The sequence below is a fragment of the Pipra filicauda genome, unplaced genomic scaffold (genome assembly GCF_003945595.2).
Source record: "Pipra filicauda isolate LSUMZ 115617 unplaced genomic scaffold, ASM394559v2 scaffold192_size1418226_pilon, whole genome shotgun sequence".
Taxonomy (NCBI): Eukaryota; Metazoa; Chordata; class Aves; order Passeriformes; family Pipridae; genus Pipra; species Pipra filicauda.
In genome coordinates, this window is record NW_024104301.1 from 542,937 (window position 1) to 561,840 (window position 18,904).

At 41.8% G+C, this 18,904-nt stretch overlaps 1 protein-coding gene across 9 annotated transcripts in view; it reads left to right on the forward strand.

Moving 5' to 3' along the window:
- CLIP1 (CAP-Gly domain containing linker protein 1) overlaps window positions 1-18,904 on the forward strand; it is a 59,476-nt gene that overhangs the window by 11,198 nt on the left and 29,374 nt on the right. For 8 of the 9 annotated variants that reach the window (XM_027739707.2, XM_027739708.2, XM_039380336.1 and 5 more), the window contains exons 2-7: window positions 671-867; window positions 1,314-1,885; window positions 14,025-14,149; window positions 15,142-15,358; window positions 17,108-17,305; window positions 17,478-17,581. In XM_027739707.2, coding sequence (XP_027595508.2) covers window positions 774-867; window positions 1,314-1,885; window positions 14,025-14,149; window positions 15,142-15,358; window positions 17,108-17,305; window positions 17,478-17,581 — 1,310 coding nt within the window. In that variant the 5' untranslated portion in view covers window positions 671-773. The remainder of the gene's footprint in view (window positions 1-670; window positions 868-1,313; window positions 1,886-14,024; window positions 14,150-15,141; window positions 15,359-17,107; window positions 17,306-17,477; window positions 17,582-18,904) is intronic. The other variant, XM_027739705.2, reaches the window with a different exon arrangement.

The window sequence follows — 18,904 nt, forward strand, 5'->3', positions numbered from 1 at the left end:
CTGGCTTCCAAGTTGGAGCAGGGCTCTGTCCCAGCAATGTTGGGAAGAGTCCCTCCTCCTCAGAGCTGGGGACTGGGAGCCAGAGGATCTTGTGATCTGAGCTCACACAGCTGAGCTGGTGTTTGCTTTCCACTTGTCATCATCCAGCTCTTGATCAATTTTAGCTTTTCAGTTCCAATCTCACATAAAAACCTTACTCTTTTTATCCTGCAGTTCTTGATTCCCTTGATTTCCCTTGCAGTTCTCCACTCTCAAGTTGGTTTTGCTGGGATATTGCAACACTTGAAAAAAAGAGGACTTTAAAGTCAGTATGTGGAGTGATTAAATCTATGTGTAATGTTAGTTATGCTGTTAAGGGCTTTGTTTTTCCTTCTTAAAAAGGAAAGGCAGTTTTAGTTTAAATCTCAAGATGAGATATAAACTACTTTTAGTTTGAATCTCACGATGGAAACAGCACCACTCAGCAAAGTGAGTTATTTTGATGCTTTCAGTTCAGACTTGGTGTGTTTTAATAGGAAATGGCCTTCAAAAGATACATTTAAAATGCTTTGGTTGTTACTGTAAAGCAACTTTATAATGCATTTCATACACAGACTTTGTGTATATGGAAATTCCTTCTGCAGGAGTTCAAATACTGATTTTTATGTCATGTCTACTTTTTTATATACAGGTTTATTCCAGAGTTGAAAAAGCTTGAAGAATATATTTTATCCATGTTTGGGAAAAGATAGTTGCTACAGACAAGGGGGAGAAACACTGGGATTGATAAAAAGATGAGTATGTTAAAACCAAGTGGACTTAAGGCTCCTTCAAAGACCATCAAGCACGGGGGTACATTGCTGAAAACACCTACACCTGTTGCAGCTGGTAAGGAACAGTCAACTCTCTGAATTTTCCCCTGGTCTTCTAAAAAAAAGTAGCTTGAATGCTGTGAGAATACACTGTTTTTACTCATTACACCAAGGGGTTTTTGCTTGTATTTATGGTCTGAAAAATTAAACGTACAATTTGCAAAAACCTCTGAATTTACTAATTGACTGTGATCAAGCTGTCCCTGAGGAAACCTCGTCATGGTAAAAATACTTGGGTAGTTTTTGAGGTGAGACTTGTGATTTCCACAAGATTTTTACCAAAACCTTCATTAAATGCATGCAGTGTCTCTGTCCTTAGATTTTTGAATTACTGCATTCCAGAGTTTTCATAAGAAAATTTGGATTTGTGCTCTCCCTGCTTTTCCAAATGCGTTGACACTGAGTAACGATGCTCTTTGGAATATCAGTGTGTTTGATTCCTGTTGTTTCTCCTGGTTCCAGCTGCAGCAGAAAAGGCAGTTCCCAGTGAGAAGCCCCCAGGCCCAGCCCCTGCAGATGCACACGAGGAGTTTGTGGACGATTTCAGGGTCGGGGAGCGCGTTTGGGTCAACGGGAACAAACCCGGCTACATCCAGTTCCTTGGAGAAACCCAGTTCGCTCCAGGGCAGTGGGCAGGGATTGTCCTGGACGAGCCCATCGGGAAGAACGACGGCTCCGTGGCCGGAGTTCGCTATTTCCAGTGTGAGCCCTTGAGGGGAATATTTACCAGACCATCCAAGCTGACAAGGAAGGTTTTGGCAGAAGATGAAGCCAACGGTACCCAGACCTCTCACCCTTCCAGAGCCACCTCCCCCACGTCCACATCAGCTGCCAGCGCCGTGTCTTCGGCTGCTGCTGCGCTTCCCCCGTCAGGAATTCCCCAGAAAACCTCCCCGCTTGCTGCTAAGGAACATGCAACTCCTGCTCAGATGAGCAATCTTTCCAAGACTGCCAGTGAATCCATATCAAACCTCTCCGAGGCCGGATCGCTCAAGAAAGGAGAAAGGGAGCTCAAAATTGGAGATCGAGTTCTGGTAAGATTCCCCTGCGGCCTCTGGCTCTGCTTTGCATTGGTTTGTTATCATTTTGGCTGATATTCAAAACTTTCCTGCTGTTTCCTGGTCAAGGTGGTGGAAATTTATGCTCTGGTTTTCTTTTCTGTAGTGTCTGCTGTGAACAAGCTCTTTGCCCGCTGGAGGAAGGTCTTTGCAATACCAAGAGAAAATGATTAATTTGGCAGGTTTTAATCTGTTGTGGTTTTGAGTATTTAACAACATATTTGTAGCTTATCTCTCTGTATCTTCAAGAACAACACAGTAAATAATAAACCAAGCATGTGAGGCTTCCATGCAGCTCTTTTGCCCTGTCCAGGGTCATGTCTTTAGAAAGCAAACGGGTCAATAATTGATTGTTCCTCAGTGGTGATGGGCAGCAACAGGAGCAGTCACATAATGCCACTGATCAGTCACATAATGCCACTGCTCACCCAGGAATTCGTGTCTCCTGGTGATGTGCCACGTTACTTGGCTGCCCTTCCCAAATTCAGAACCCTGAATGCTTCTGCTGATGTATCATTTCACCTTTTTAAAAGGGAGCTAAGCTTTGTTAAACATTTTTATTTAAATAATTAGCCTAGAATGATGGTGTAAGCCTGTAATTTGGATCGATGCAATAGAGCATGGAGCATTTGTGATGATTGATTTGATAGACTCCAAGAAAAGTGGGAAACCCTGCCTTGGAACAGTAGCCTTTGCTTGAAAAGGCAGTGGAAAGCTGGTGGTGTGTTGTTTTGTGTTGTATTCTTAATTTAAAGACTGTGTATGTAGCTGCAAATGTAACTGGAATGGCCCTTGTGTGCTCAGCAGATCTCTGATCACTGTAACATCTGAGTTGAGGTTTGATTTCCTGCCACGTGTATTAAGCTGAAGAATTGTCTCACTGTTATTTTGATACAATCTCTTGTTATTTACAATATAATTTTAAAATCTCCATTAGGTAAAAGCAAGGGCAGGTACAGGTGTCCTGGCATAGAAGACATTTTGGGGTTATTGTAAGGACATTGTGTAGAAAAATCTCTCGTGGATTTTATTGTTTGTCCTGCATTGCCCCACCAGACAATGACTCAGCAGTAAAGGTGGATTGATATTTAAATTTTATTGTATTTTTAAAGGAAGAATTTGACTCCTCTTTCTGTTTAAAGAGAGCTTAAAACACAGGGCCAAGTTGAAGAAGGAGACAAAGGTGAAGTGAGGGCAGGGGTTGGCTGACAGCTGGATTTGGGCTGAGATGTGTTTTCTTGGAGTGCCAATGGAAACAAAGATTTACCCTTTATCCCTGGCTATTTCTGGCAGAGACTCCAGCCCTGGTGTCCTCCAGACAGAATCAGGGTTTAACCACTTGTTGGCCTTTTCCTCAAGGACCTTTGTGAAACTTTCTCAAGTTTCTTTGTTCCTCGGCTCCTCTGGGGTGTCCTCCTTGGGTGGGACAGTTTTCCGGTGCCCGTGAAGGCATCGCTCCAACTTTCCTGTATCTAATTAGTGCAAATTACAGAAAAAGCACATCCTAAGTGCCACAGTTTGATAATAATAAGGTCCCAAATTCTGTTTGTTAAGTAGGACAGGTTAAACTTAGTATTTCATCCTCTCTGCTACCTCTGTTTGCCTTAAGTATTCCTCTTGAGTCATCAAATGGTAGTTTGAGGTTTTGAGGCAACAGCATGTTGGTGATGCACATCTGTAATTTCTGTGCCAGTATAAAACACTCTGGAATAGGAATGTTAAAGGGACAGGATCCTTGTCTGCTGGTTTTTAACACTTTTGGGTCTTGTGCTAATTATTTGTTGTAGATCCCAGACTCTGCTCTCATCATCTAACAATAATTCAGACGTAAATATATTAAATCACCAGGTTAGTGCAAATAATGCTAAACTTGACTGAATTCTTCTGTTAATAATTTTATTCCCTGCCACTGCACTCCTATCCAGCACTGTGGACTGGAGAGTTGAGGTGTCACTGAGTAATTCTGGAAACTGTCCTCAAGCACTGATTGTTGGGAAAGCCCTGCCTGTCACTTGCTGTAACTTGCTTGGCCATTCCTGCTCCAGCAGAGGTATAAATCCAACTGGAATGCTCCATGTAATTTGGGTTTATTTATGCTGACAGCAGTCACTCTGCAGTAATATGTTCCCCAGGAGGATGAGAGGCTGGATGGAGGTTGTGTCCTCCCCTCTAAGTGACAATGTGGTGCCACAGCCACAAGACATGTTCCAGTCTGACTGTACCATTGCAGGGCTGCAGTGAGTAAATGCTGCAAAATTCCTCAGTTCTTGCAGCTTGGAGCAGCTGCTGGTGGATATTTCGTGAAGGTTCTTAGTAATGATGATTATGGGCACGTGGGGAAAACAAGTGCTGGGAATTACACCTTGAAAATGGTGAACCTCCAGCTGTGCAGCACTGCAGTTCAGCACAACAGTGGATTCAGGATAGACAAAAGCTCACTTGGGAGTCTTATTAAAATAGCTAAATGGAAAATTATGTCCTTCAGGGCGGATTTGTAGATGGGGAGATGTAGCTCATAAGCCAGGATTACATTCCAGAATGCACTTCAGATGTGGCTCAGGTTTATTGATCTCAGTGTGTGATCTCAGGCTGGGGAGTGGTGATTGTTACACCAAAGTATTTCAGTCTGTTATTTTTTTTCCTCTAACTTGGATTCTAAAATATACTTAGTAGGAGTCACCTTGAAGGGATCAGTTCAATGATTTTAAGTTTCTTTTAGTTGTCAGTAACTGGCTGGTTTTGGGTGATCATTCAGTGAGAAAGGTCAAACCATAAGCTGGTTTCTGTGCCCAGCCTGGGTTATCGAGGGGCCATTCTGACAACATTTACTAATTCACATCTCAACTTGGTCTCCTTTTTGCTTTCCACAGATGTAAACCTGGCACAAGTTTGAACCTGAAATGTTGGGTTCAAAGCATTTCAGGCTTGGCCAACTGATGTTTCCCAACAGCTGAGCTTTGTTGAAACATTTTCCTTTTCCTCCTGAGACGTTTGTGCTGTTCCTCCCCATGAAAAGCATCTGTCAGCTCCTCACATTTACTTGTGTGTTGTCACAGCAAATGCTGCCTCAGTGATGTTGGGGTGAGGTGTTTTGATTAAATCTTGAGAGTTAAAGCTCTGGTGCATGTTCTGTATTGTTTTATGTGGGTAGAAAAGATGTCTTGGGCTTATTTTCTTATTTCTTTGATCTCTAGTTGTTTCACCAGTGTTTTGTGCACTTAGAATTACCTGATGCTACGTCATCCCGTCTTAGAGTCCCCTCAAATTTCTTTAGAACTGATATCTTTAAAAAATACAAAGATTTAAATAATAACATCCTTTAAATAAAGGAAGATTCCCATGCACATATCCCTGATTTATTTGAATATGAAGACAAGTGCCCTACATGATCTTAATTCAGACAACTTAGGAAGAATAGTGGTTACCTACAGATTGTTTGGGACACTCATTCAGAGGGAAAGAAATTCCAGAGAAGAAAGGAAATAAAATTTCCAGACTTGGGGGGGAGGGAGGGGGGGAGGAAGAAGAAATATCAGAGAAAGGAAATTCCACTGCAAAAAACAAATAGAGCTTGGAGGTGATCACCTGGATATTCCCAAAACCAGGCTTAGAGAGTCTCATGTGAGGCTGTGCTGAACAGTGTGATAGATGTGGAGATAAAAAGATGGAAAACAAGCAGCCTTGCTTTTTCAGGGAGCAGAAAACCTCTTTTCCCAAAAGACCTTCTATATTAGAACAGAAAAATTTCATTGCCATCAAAACAGCCGGTGCTCCAAGGTATGGGATGTGTCAGCTGAGCTGTGTTCTGTGGATGCCTGTGGAAAAATACTTGTGGATTTGCTGCAACGATCAGCTGCAGCTTTCCTTGTGTTTTCCCCTCAATTTGAAGATGACATGTTCAGTAAATTGGCTGTTAAATTGAGTTGTAAACATCAGAAAAATAACTCCTGGGAGACATCAATGCCCCTGAGGGAAATATAACAATCATGGAGAAATTCACCTTGTCCTATTGTCTTAGGATTTCTCTTTCCTGAGATTCCAGAGGAGTCAAAGCCAATCAAAACCAAATCAAACTAAAGGAATACACAAGCTGAAGTATTATAGCCCCAAATGGGTGTTCTAGTGGGAAAGGAGAGATCCTTTGATTTCTGTAGTTTACTGCTCAAAGATGATTAAGTTGAAGCTGCACATTGTCCTCTGCTGTCTTGAGAGTCTCTGAGGATAAATCTGTCTCCCTCAAATCCCAGTTTATCTGAGCCATATTCAGCAACATGTGCCTAATTTCCCTTTCACCAACAAGAAACTAATAATGCTTCATGTTAATGTGTGGAAATGTTGGTAGATGAAGTGGACATTTAAAAGAACTGTGTTTTATGATGTGTAACTCATCATTCAGCTTTTCATTTGGTGCAATGATGTATAACTTTTACTGGATAAAAATATGGTGAAACCAGGGAAAAGTTATTAATGCAAAGAGTCATTCCAACAGCTCTGTATTAGGCATAATTTCCATTCCTAACATATGATGTATGTTCTGGAATCTGGATGTGATTGAGCTGTTAGAACATTAACTCTGGGCAGCCTGAGCTCGTATTTGGGGATTCTGTAACATAGGAAATGTTGATGTGGAAATCTGCACTTCCCTCCTTGCCCTCACCCAGCCTTTCCTGGGTCAATGACACAGTGCCAGGTTGATTTTCCTGCTGAAAATCAGGCTCCACTTTCAGCATTTGAACTTGTATGAATAAGAATTCCTGGGCAAGAAGTGCTGGTGGCAGTGCCGTGCTGGTGCTAAACCAGCTGGGGAAAGAACAACAGAAAAGCAATTCAGAAAACAAATGACTTTCAGGCTCAGCCAGTTTGGGTTTCCTGGTTGAGCTGCAGCCAGAGAACCTGTTTGCCCCGGTGTTGGGAACACTTGGGATGTCTTAAGAGCCCAATGCAAAGTTGATTTTAAAAACAAACAAACAAACCCCTCAGAACTCCCAACGAAACTTGTTAATAAAAGGGGAAAAGCTGCTTTGTGTGGGGACTGCTGCCTGTACCAAAAGTTGAAGCAGCTTTGAGAGCTTTTTCCTGAAGGGACCAGATGCTGCATTTTAAATAAATAAATAAAAATCTTATCAACCTAAGGGGCCTGAGCCGTCTCAAGGGATTAAAGTGCTTTCATTCATTTAACCAGTTACAGCTTCATCCCAGGCTGCCAAATCTGCTGCTCCTGGAGCTGAGCTGTAAAGCTGGGCCTCGGCCTCCCTCCATATGGTCACCCACCACTGCAAACTCCCTTTACAGGCATTGCTGGTGTGGCCTTTCTGCAGAGTTCTTCTCTGTGCACGAGTGACATCGAATTTCTCCTCCTTCCCTGCGTTCCCCCTTGCTCTGTTCTTCCTTCCTGAGCTCCGTGGTGATGGCACAGGCAGGGGTTGACAGCAGATTATTGGCAGATTTGTTTCCACCCATGTAACCTATCTGGGAGTAAACATGACGTAAGGCTGCCAACTGATTACATTCCAGGGCTCTTAAAGGCAGGGAAGGGAAAAACAAACTTCACATGGAGAGAGGAGTTTCTCCCTGCAGCAATAATCCTGTATTGTCCACGTGGAGCTTTTAAAATCTCCTTTTTCTGTTGTTCTTTTGTAACATCCTGAATAGAAAATGCACTTCCGAGTTTAGCCTGTTTAAAAATCTTATCACTGTTAAAACCCCAAATATTCAGCGATGGTGTTGCAGTTAAAGCAGTGCAAAAATACCCTGCACAAAGCATATGAGGATGGAAAAGGAAGAAAAATTTGGAAGTTGGCAACGTGTGGTTGTTTTGTGCCAGTATTTGACTGCTCAGTCACACTTGTGCTTTATCCTGGAGCTGAGGTGGCTGTATGAGGTGCTTTGATGGCTTTGTCATGTTAAGTCAAGATGAAAGTAATTCTTATATTTATGTATGTCTACTTAGGCACAGCATTTGGGTGCTGTGAAGTACAATGTAGATTAGTTTGCTGAGTGGCTGCCAGAGCATGAAATATGAGAATATATCTGAGGGATGAAGGGTGTCCAAAGGCTTTGTCTGCAATTCATTGGGTGATTTTTCTCTGTGCAAACCTCAGCTTTCTTTAAATGTTACTTGTAAGCGTTTTTCAGGAGATATTGTTACCTCTCTGCTCACAGACAAATAAGATGTTAAATTTATCTTACAGCAAAGTGTGAGCTGTGTTTAACTGAGTCATTCTGTTGTGACAACTCCTTATTTAACTTCCAATTACACGTGAGCTCCTGGGATGTAATGGCAACAATCCATGATGTTTCCACGTGCTTTGGTAATAGTTAATTCATTTTTTGTGTGTGGACTCCTTGGCTTCCCTTTTCCCTGCCTTCCCAAGGGGAATGAGATCCAGGAACATGTTGTCCTTGGTCACTTCAGCACAGGATGGGCGAAGGAACACTTTATTTACTTAATTTTAGTCTTTGCCTTTTTTTTTTTCTTTGTGGTGCTGAATTTACTTGTGGCTTTTGTAGTATGGAATTCCTGTGAAGTTTTTTTTTTTTGCTTTCTTTGAGTTGATTGAGTGAATTGAATCTCAGTTGCACATCAGTTGTAGTTACTACCCTGTTTTCTTGTGGGAGTGAAGGGTTGTGTGGTAGCACAAGGTCTGTGGGAGTGTCTTATTTTTGCCCACTTTGGCCTCACTTTGGAACTTTTTAGTTGACTGCAACCAAATTGGGTAGAAATAGAGAGGATTTAAAAAGTTCTTCCAAGTTCCATGGAAACAGTCCAAGAAAAGGTGGAGACTCAAAACCACCAATTCTGGAAAAGCTGCAATTTGCCTTCACAGAATTTTGCACGTCAGAGAAGCCACATGATCGAGGCTCCTCTGAACACTGTTCCCATCAATAGAAGCAGCATTTTTAGGGAGTGAAGTCACTCAGACATAATCTCTGATGCCACAGGAGAACTGACACCATTAATCCTGCTGTTCACAGAATTGCTGGGCTGAAAAACCTGAATTATGGAGCCCAGTTTGAAGTTTAGGAGATGCTCTGGCACTGCTCAGTCGTGCCTTGATCCAGAGTCAGATGTTATGTAGATATTTTTAAAGGAAATAGGATAATCTGAAGCAAATGTCTGTCTGGTATCTGTCTAATCTCAAAGAGAAAAAACAGGTAAAAACTAAAAGAGGAACCAGATGTTGACAAACTAAAACATGGCAGGTTTCTCAAACACAATTTGCTTCTTTCTTTGGCACTATAGATTTAATGGAGAAAACTCCACTCTATGGTGGGATTATTATTATTATTATTATTATTATTTAGATTTTGAACACTACCTAACAGTAACTTCAAAATTAATTTGGCCTTTATTGATATATTTAAAACTCTGTGTAGTTACATCCTTAGTTATTTAAAAAACCCCTTGGAAACATTGACCAGAATTCAGAACAGAGCTGTAAAATGACTCAAGCAAGAGAAAGCATCTTGCAATAAAAGATTTGAAGAATTTAAGCTGTTAATTTACAAAGGGAAAAATTGAGGTGCCCTGCTTAGAACATGGGAGTACCTGCTGAGGAGCTCTGTCATCTCCCAGCTCAAAGCACAATGAGAGCCAGGGGCTGAAGGCCACAGTCACATTTGTTTTATTTAAAATTTAAATGTGTTTGCAACAATGGAGAGATTAACTATGAAAATATCCTGTCAGTGGAAGTGTTTCCTGATGGATATCAGCTCTGCAAACAGTCCCACACAGAGCTCAGCACAGTTACAGGGTTAATTACAGGTGGAATGGGTGGAATGGAAGGACCTGTTCCAGCAGAGCACAGGAGACGATCCCGTGCTTCCCTCTGACCTTGAGTGGGTGAACAGATCAATTAAATGCAATTTCTTTGGCCAACTGGAAAAGGTTCTGCTTAATTTTGAGAAACAAGAGAGAGATGATTCTGAAGAGAACCTGGTTAGTGGATCCAGGCAGCATGTGGTGGGTCTGGATGGGTTTTGTTTTTCCAAGCATGTTGTGGGTGCTGAATGGTCCTGGAAATGCAGAAATATCCAAGAGTCACCTCAAGCACTTGCTCAGGCAGAAGGGGAGACAGAACAATTGTTATTCACCTTTTCCCTCTCTCAGGGTGTAAGTGATATTGTTACACTTCCAGTGTTCAGACAGTGAATCCTCTTTTCCATGACCTCTCTCATTTTTTAGACCATCCCTCTCTTTTTCCCTGGATTACACTGGTTTATTTGTTTCCTGCTTCTCCTTATCTTTGGAAATGTGGCTCTGCAAAGGTTTTCACAAGCTTAGATGTGTCCTTTCATGAGGCAATTTTTAACCACTTCAGGTTTACAAACCCACTTTGCTACTTCACTTTACCTTGCAGCAAATTAATGTCAGTTTAGTTAGAACTGGGTAAATGGAATTTAATCACTTTTTTATGTGTTTGATGTAACACTAGTGAATTCCAAGCAGATTCCTCACCCCACAGTGACCTGTGGTCTAACCCAGATTCTCTGCTGTGTTATTGATCTGTATTTTACAACTTGTCTGCATTGAGTGTGGCAACTGAAAAAAAGCTCTGGCAGTTCTTTATCTATTATTCAGTGACCTGCCTTAGCAGGAATGAAGGTCATGGAAAACTGTCTTCCTGGTAGTGATGTCCCATTTTTTTATAACTTTTAGAAACTTTCTAATAAACTTTTTTTTTCCTTTTCTTTTAGAAACTGGGCTTTTTATTTTTAGTCCTTCATGGGAAGTAGATCAGTTTTTGGTTCGAGGTTGGGGTTTTTACCTTTCTTTTTTCTATAATTCTTATATAATTTTTAAATAATGTTTCTATAATAAACACTACAATTCTGTAAGTACAGTTCTCTTTTCATATTGGTAGGAACAGTTCAGTATAATCATGTCATAATCTTTTTCCCCTTTATGGCACTAATGTTACAGCAACTTTGATCGTGAAAAGCCTTTACCCTCCTGTGTTGTCCAGTAGCACCTCACATTGTCCTACCAAGGGAATAAATTATGATTATTGTGTTGTCACATGCAGGGCACTAATTGCAGCTGGAGATAAATAATAAATAGACTGTTTGGGGCAGATGTCTGGGAATGATTGGAAGCCTTGAGTAGTCTCAGGCTTTCCAGAGCGGTGCTGACTTGTTTTAAAGCTGAAATTTTGAAGGCTTTGGCTTGAAACTCAGCAAAACTGCATTTACAGCCCTTTGCTGATGCTCTTGGTGAGGGCACACAGAAAGCAAGCAGAAATGGAGGAACTGGTTATTCCAAGAAGCCGGACTAGGTTTGGAAAAAACCAAAAATTCCTTGGCATTCTTCCTTGTGTCTTGTTCTAAAATAAGGCAGCACCATGGTGACAGGACGAGTCACTCTGCTCTTCCTCCCGGGGAGCTCCCGTTGTGCATCCCCATATGTTCTGGGATAAGAATTCCTGCTTTTGCTCACTCCCACCAGGCCTTGGGTCACAATTCCAATGGCCAGGCACTGGGATGGCTGGAGCAGGTCCAAAGGCACTGGGCAGTGCTGAATTCTTCCAGACTGTTTCCCAGTTTGGGATTTGAATGGAATATCTTCAGACTAACTCTGGACATTTATTACTAAATGTGGAAGATGAGCAGGGCCAAGGGATGAAACCAAAAGGGATGAATATTCTGCACCCATGTTTAATCTGCCTTATCCTGGAGCCAGCATTCCTGGTCTGGAGGTTTATTTACAGTGTGGCTTGGAGGGAACAGATTGCAGCAGTTTTTCCTGTCCCCGGGAGCCTTTGCTTGGAGTGATCCTATTCCACTAAGCTCTCACCTTGCCTGCCCCTCTTCCCTGCCCATGGAAAGGTGCTGAGTGGGTGTCTTTAGGTAATTCATTTATGTTGTTTATTACAAAAAATCACCACAGAACACACACTCCACAAAACAGCAATAAAATTCCTTGGCCTGGCTCAAGGGTTCTGGAAAAGGAGCTGAGGAATCCTCTGTGTCACCCCAAACCTGACTGTTGTCTTTAAGGGGATGCTCCTTGTCTGGGCCATTGTTCTGGTTTTCCAGATTTCTGATTTCTTTCATGGCTTTTTAGAGCTTATTTTGATTTAACTTTTGGTTTTTTCAGGCAGAAAACTGTACAAAATCAAGCAGGGAAATAGCATCTAGCCTGTCTTTTCACCTAAAGATGTCTTCCAAATTTACCTATAGAGAAAAAACACCTAACAAAACAAGACAAAAAAAATTATAAAAAACTGCCCAAACTTACTAGAAAAGGAATGAGGAGAAGGAAAACTTGGAACACCCATGTTTTTCTCTCACACTACTCAGCTAAATGTTACTTTTATGTTTATACTTAGGATAATGGTATTTATCCTCTAGAAAAAGTAGATTATGTCTGATGGGGAATAACATATCCCTCAATTTAAGGACTAGTTCTTCCCAGGAAATCCTTTAACAATATTATATATTCTTTCTTCACCACTGTGCCACAGAGCTCTGGATTCTGTGGAGCTCTTGGGCTGGTTACAATTCTCTTTTTCTGGTGCTTGTTTTCCAAGAGGGGAAGTTTGTGTGTTCTCTGCCAAGAACACCAGATACCAAACGTTCTACTAGTTACTATATTAGGCTGAGTCATGATAACTGTAAACTTTGTGTGTTTTTATTCCATGGAGAGTAATAATTTGCTACAGAGCCACTTAAAGCAAGAGCTAAAGGTTGTTTCCAGACTGTCTCTAATGAGACAGAAGGAGCTGCCACCTTAAACAGGGACAAGAGATGCCTCTGTCACCTTTGTCACTGAAGTAATATCAAAAAAGGAGAATTATTCTCCCTGTTTTTCTGAGGTTTGTGTGGAAAAAGAACTGCCAGACTTCCCAAACGCATTGGTGTGAGTTCTCTGCTGTGCTGTGATCACTCACCTTAATTTACAGCACAAGAAGCTCGTTGTTCTCCTTTAATCCTGGGAAGTTCCCCCCAGAAATAGAATGTCTATGGAAAAATGATGTGCAATCCTAGTTTACTTTTTAGTGTATATTTTGGTAGCAGGTCACATCCAGGCTCTCTGCCGAGGCCACAAAATATTCCTCGTTGGATAACGTGTGCTGGAAACCACGAAGGGACGTTTTCAGTGCCATTGCTGTGTTTTCCACGTGGAATGCTGGGAATCTCTTGAAGAGCTTTCATTACCTTTTCCTTGTTTTCACAATGCTGGATTCAGGCTGAACAGATTTCCACAAATTTAGGGCACAACATATGGTCCCTGTGACCTGCAAGAGCCCTGCAGTTCTGGCTGCTGGCCCTTCCTGGCAACTGGTGGCCACACAACACCTTTTCCTCCTTCACTTCATTTAATTCTTCCCTCCCTGGGTGTTATAAAAAGCTGTAGCTCAGAGACACTGCAAGTCATTGGAATTGCTGTGAATATTTCAGGTTTTAAGTTTGAAATCAGCTGATTTCTAGGCTTTCCTTTAGGAGTGTTTGGGGGGTTTTTTTGGTTTGTTTTTTTTTAAAGTGAAGAAAAGATTAAGGAAATGATTGTTCCCATTTTAAGGATTCATGTGGTTATGTCTCCAGTTCTGCCAAGTGCTCTACATTGTGCTTTATATCAGATTTAAATACAAGAGAGTTGTTCTGTGTATTTTATCTGAATTATTCCTTAGAGAAAATATGAAAGGATTTTTTTCTCATTTCAGTTCTTTTACTTTTCCTCAGAGAATTTGAGTAAGAAATAAGCAGTTCTTAGAAATCCTTATCTGCTGGTAGAAATTTGTTTGAAACAAATATCTGTTCAGTATGTTCAGTATTCAGGTTATACTGGGTGTTGTTAATGTATTTTTGGTCTTACAGACATATCAAGTCACCTGCTGGAATTGTGGCCTTCAGTCATTACAGACTTTGAATACCAAATTGGACAGAAATGCTAAGAAAGTGATTTTTGTTTCAGTTTTTCTTCTTTTTGGTTGTGAAGATCTGTATTTGTTCCACATCAAAACAAACCCACAAATTAAAAAATCTGCATTTTGAAATCAGAACTGGTCACATGATTAACGTGCTTTGTGCACGTGGTTACGCCAGAAGCTTTTCCGTTGTATTTGGTATTTGAATTTGGAAATGCATTAAATGCAGATGTGTTTTCCTGCTTTAGGTTGGTGGGACAAAAGCCGGAGTTGTGCGTTTTTTGGGAGAAACAGACTTTGCTAAAGGAGAGTGGTGTGGAGTGGAGCTGGATGAGCCCCTGGGAAAGAACGATGGAGCCGTGGCTGGAACGAGGTTGGTCCATCATCCATTTGCCTTCTAAGATTTTTCTCTGCAGTCTCTTTTGGTTTTTAATATCTCCATGAAACTTTTCAATCAAGGCAGGGAGGCTGTGAACCTGAGTGTCTGCTGATGGGTGGTACACGATGACTTGAATTTTATGAATTTTCTGAAAATCCGGACCAGCCCTCCATTCATGGGATGAGCTGATCTCTCCTACTCCCATGTGGCTTTTATTCATAGCCTGCTAATGGAAAGCACAATTTCCTGCATTTGGAACACCTGCTTGGTTTCTGAATGCTCAGTGAAGAAAATCTCTGGATATCTAAGAGCTGTACTTAAAGGAAATCTTCCTGAATCCCAGGGGTGAAAGCTCCTGTACCAACAGTTGCCTCATTGTAGAGGCTGGGAGCAGTGGAGCTGCTTCCTCCAATAAGTCCCACTTAGAAAGCATTAATTCACACCACAGTGACTTTCTTTCTGATTTGCTATAAGGAACAGTCTTTTACCTCCTTAAAAAGAGGTTTTACAAGGATTGTTCCACCTTAACATGGGTGATCACAACTTAAAATTATAAGTGGTGTTTGTTTATATGTAATCAAAGATATATATTCTGTATAATCAAATATGCATAAAGAGTATGTATGTGATATAAAACTACTTGATCTAATTAAAATCTGCTTATTTCTAACTCTCAGCCGTCACATATTGTTGGCAGCTCAGAGGGAGAGGAAAGTTAACGCGTGTAAAACTGACTCTGAATGGAATTTTTTTAGGAAATAGAGCTACAGCTCAAGTGGAATTTCTGAAGTCTGATATAATCATGCTTCAGCCTTTCAAAATCCCTTTTCCAAAAAAAATATGATTGCAGTGTAGTGTAGATGAGAGACACCAGCTGTTCCATTAATACTTTCAGGCTCCTGATGCGGAATTCTTTGTGAAGCCAGACCGTGCGTGTGAAAAGAAGCTGATTTATACTCTCATCTCCTTACTTTGCTTTTTGGAAGGTACTTCCAGTGCCAGCCCAAGTATGGATTGTTTGCCCCAGTGCACAAGGTGACCAAGATCGGGTTCCCCTCGACCACCCCGGCCAAGGCCAAGGCCGCCGTGCGGAAGGTGCTGCCGACGCCCACGGCCCTGAAGCGCAGCCCCAGCGCCTCCTCCCTCAGCTCCCTCAGCTCCGTGGCCTCTTCCGTAAGCAGCAAGCCCAGCCGTACAGGACTAGTAAGCTCCTTTTTCTGTTGCATGCTCCCCATTCCCTCAGGAATCCACAGGAACGTGCAGGAATCCATAGGAATCCACGTGCCCGTGGTCGGCGTCGAGACTAGAGCAGAGCACGGCACCCGTTAGTTGTGCTGGTTCCACTCAAAGCATGCACGAGGGAAGGAAATCTTAGCTAGCCCTGGAGATTTGAATATTTAATACATGTATCAAATATTTGGAATATTTAATTCAGGCTAACGGAGTGATTGTGATAAGAAAGGGGCTTATGGCACCACCAAACCGGTCTCTGGCTGGAATCTCCATCGATTGTTCATTTTCACTGCCTCTCTCATAAGAGGTTTGTGTTTGAGCTAAAGCTTCCACGGACCTCACTTGTTTTATTCAGCAGGAAGCTTCAGATTGTCTGAAATGCTCCAAATTTTCTTTGTAAAGAAAGAAAATTTCTTTGCAAAAGAGACTGAAAGAGATGAGTCAGCTGAGAAATCCAGAAGTAGCAATTGCCAGGTCCTTGCTGACAAAAAGCCTCTTTCTTTTCTTTTAGATTTGGTTTTAATCTGTGAATTCATAAAGGCTAAATGTTGCCAAGTGCAGTGGCTCAGGTGAATTCTAACAGTACTAATTCCACCTAATACACTTACTATGGATTCTTTTAAAGTTGTTTTGTTACATAAATGTTCTAATCTTGGGTTGCAGCAGGAAGACGGAAATCTGGGAAAGCTGAATTTTGGGAAGTCTCTTTTAAGGCAACGAAAAGCATAGAAATAGTTGGGTTTTTCCATGGTCACCCTAGATTTTTTCTTCATTTTTTTTTAAGCCAAAGTCCATAATTGCATTTAATTAGCAGGAGGTGACTCCCAGTGGTGTGGAACTGGTTCTCTGGGACAGTGTCCCACTGACCGGCAGGTGCAGAGGTGACCTACCCTGGTCCTGCAGGACTGAAGCAGATTACAGAGGTCAGCAGCTGGTCAGGGCACTGGGGTTAATACCTGACCACAAAAAGGCTTTTTATTTGGCACAAACACCGGGACTTCATTACTTAATCCAGGGTGGAAGTTGCACTTGCAGCTGCAGAGTGCCCTCTAGTTTGGGATCACTGCACTGACACGTGGAGCTGCCTCAATCCATGAGGACAAGCATAAATATGGACTTCAGTGTTTTATTCCACATGCTGTGATCCTCTAAGTTACACCTTGTAAAGGTCTCAAATATATTTGCTTATTTTGCCTCTGTTGTGCTCCAGGGATTTTGCATGATTTGGGCCATAAAGCACAAAGCTGCTGTAATCCATTACCTCTGGAATTAAAATCCCGTCTTTCTTCCAACTCTTTCTCTCAGGCAACACGAACATTTGGTGGCCATTCAAGTTAAAAGGATTGTCTGAATAATTTGGAGACTTTTTCTTTAAAAGTTAAGCTGCTAAGGAAACAAGATTTCCTGAAATCAGTTCTGACACAGCAGATTTCTTGTGCATCGGTTTTTAGGAAAACTAAAACTTCCCTGAAAATTGCTGGAGTCTCACAGTCTGCTCAGCTATTCAGGGCTCTTGCTATTTTTCTGTGTCAGACAAGCAACTGTCAGGTCATTTAATGTTAAACTGGGGAAAATAAAGTCATTTAGATGGAAAAGGAGAAGGTACAGCAGGTCACAGGAAGCATTTGCTTTACTAACCCCGTGTTTGGAGAGTCTGGAGATACCCCAGTTTCCTTTCCCTGGATGCAGAGTGGTTTTTAATGGATTTCCTTTGTGAAGTTGACAGAAACCTCTTCCCGGTACGCCCGGAAAATCTCGGGAACCACGGCCCTGCAGGAGGCCCTGAAGGAGAAGCAGCAGCACATTGAGCAGCTCCTGGCAGAGAGGGACCTGGAGAGGGCAGAGGTGGCAAAAGCCACGAGTCATGTGGGGGAAATGGAGCAGGAATTGGCCCTGGTTCGGGATGGACACGACCGGGTAAGGGGGTGAGGGCTGCTCCTAAACAGGGAGTACGAGGTGGGGTTCTAAAAGTAAAGTTATCCATTCTATCAATATATATAATAATAATATCCATATAAATCAATATGATACCCATATAATAACAACAGCCATATCTATGTAATCCATAATATTCCTCCTTGTTGCTCAGCACGTTCTGGAGATGGAGGCAAAAATGGACCAGCTGCGGGCCATGGTGGAGGCAGCTGACAGGGAGAAGGTGGAGCTCCTCAATCAGCTCGAGGAAGAGAAAAGGTACCCAAAAATGTCTTCAGGAATTAATTCTGTTAAATCAGACTTTGCATTGGTGGCTTTCAGATATGAAGCAGATTTTGAACGATGGGCAATTACTGTGTAAAATCATATTGCAGTTTGTTAAAATTTAATAAAGAACAAAACCACCCTCCAGTTTGGAGAGGGGAAGCCAAAGAAAGTGGATTTGCTCAGAGGCTGTAAAACTATTATTTATAACTGATTTTTATCCAACTCAATACTTGCACTATTGTTTTCTACTATATTTTATTCCTCCTCATATGAAATTAATGGATTGTACCTGATCTTTTTGAAACACTTTTCTTCCACTTCCAAATGAAAAGGTTGATCATCTCATTCCCTGACAGTTCTGGATTAGGAATTTACATTTAAATCTCTTGTGAATAATTCATTACTGTTAGTTGTGTCTATATAGGGGATGTCTCTTGCAGGCAAATCATCAAAGCCATTAATTCTAATGCCTTTTCTAATTCCCTTTCATAACCATTAGAGGAAAGAACTGAGATTACCAAATAGGTGAGGTGGGGTTGGGAAAGGAAATAGTCTGATAAATTGTTGGGTCAAGGTTAGGTGAGGAAATTGTGATAAATTGATTTAGTGGGTTTGGAATACTTTTGAAGAGTAAAGTCTGTTTAGAAACCCACAGTGAGTGTGTGCCCCTCGAGCCAGTCAGTGTTGGCCTCTCTGAGGGGCCTAAAACCAGAGGTCACAGCTGGAAAATGCAGTGGTAAAAAGGGCAATTCCTTTACAATGTTCCTGCTGCCTTTTCGTGGGACCCAATAGAACAGAATTTTCAAAACAAACAGTCGAGTTTGATCTGGAATTATTTGTATATTCTCCCAACCCCTCCAGCCTTATTCACTCTGTGTGATGTGTTCGGGTCAGTCTCAGCAGTGATCCAAAGTCAGTCTTTAATGCCCTGTTTCCCAAAGCACTGGTGAGACCCACTCCCAGTCCTAAATCCTTATTCTTTTGTTTTAGACTCCCATCACTTGTAACTCTGTCTGCAGCAGTGATTTCTGTATCTGTCAGCCAAGCTGTGTGTGTAATTCCAAGGAAAGGAGACATCCTTGTCTCTTCCCTTGCAGCATTTTAGTGATGAAAGATCAAGGGGAAAAGGAGGAGATCTGGCCCCTTGTTCATTGGGATATACCAGAGTCAGGGGAGGGAAGCAATAACTTCTTAAAAATTTGATTTTAAGTCAGATTTTGGCTTCTCTCCTCCCTGATCCCATTCTGAGACTCCTGTGTGGACAAGGCAAGGCTTGTGCTCCCCTGCTGCATCTTGCAGTTCATCCTGACCCCC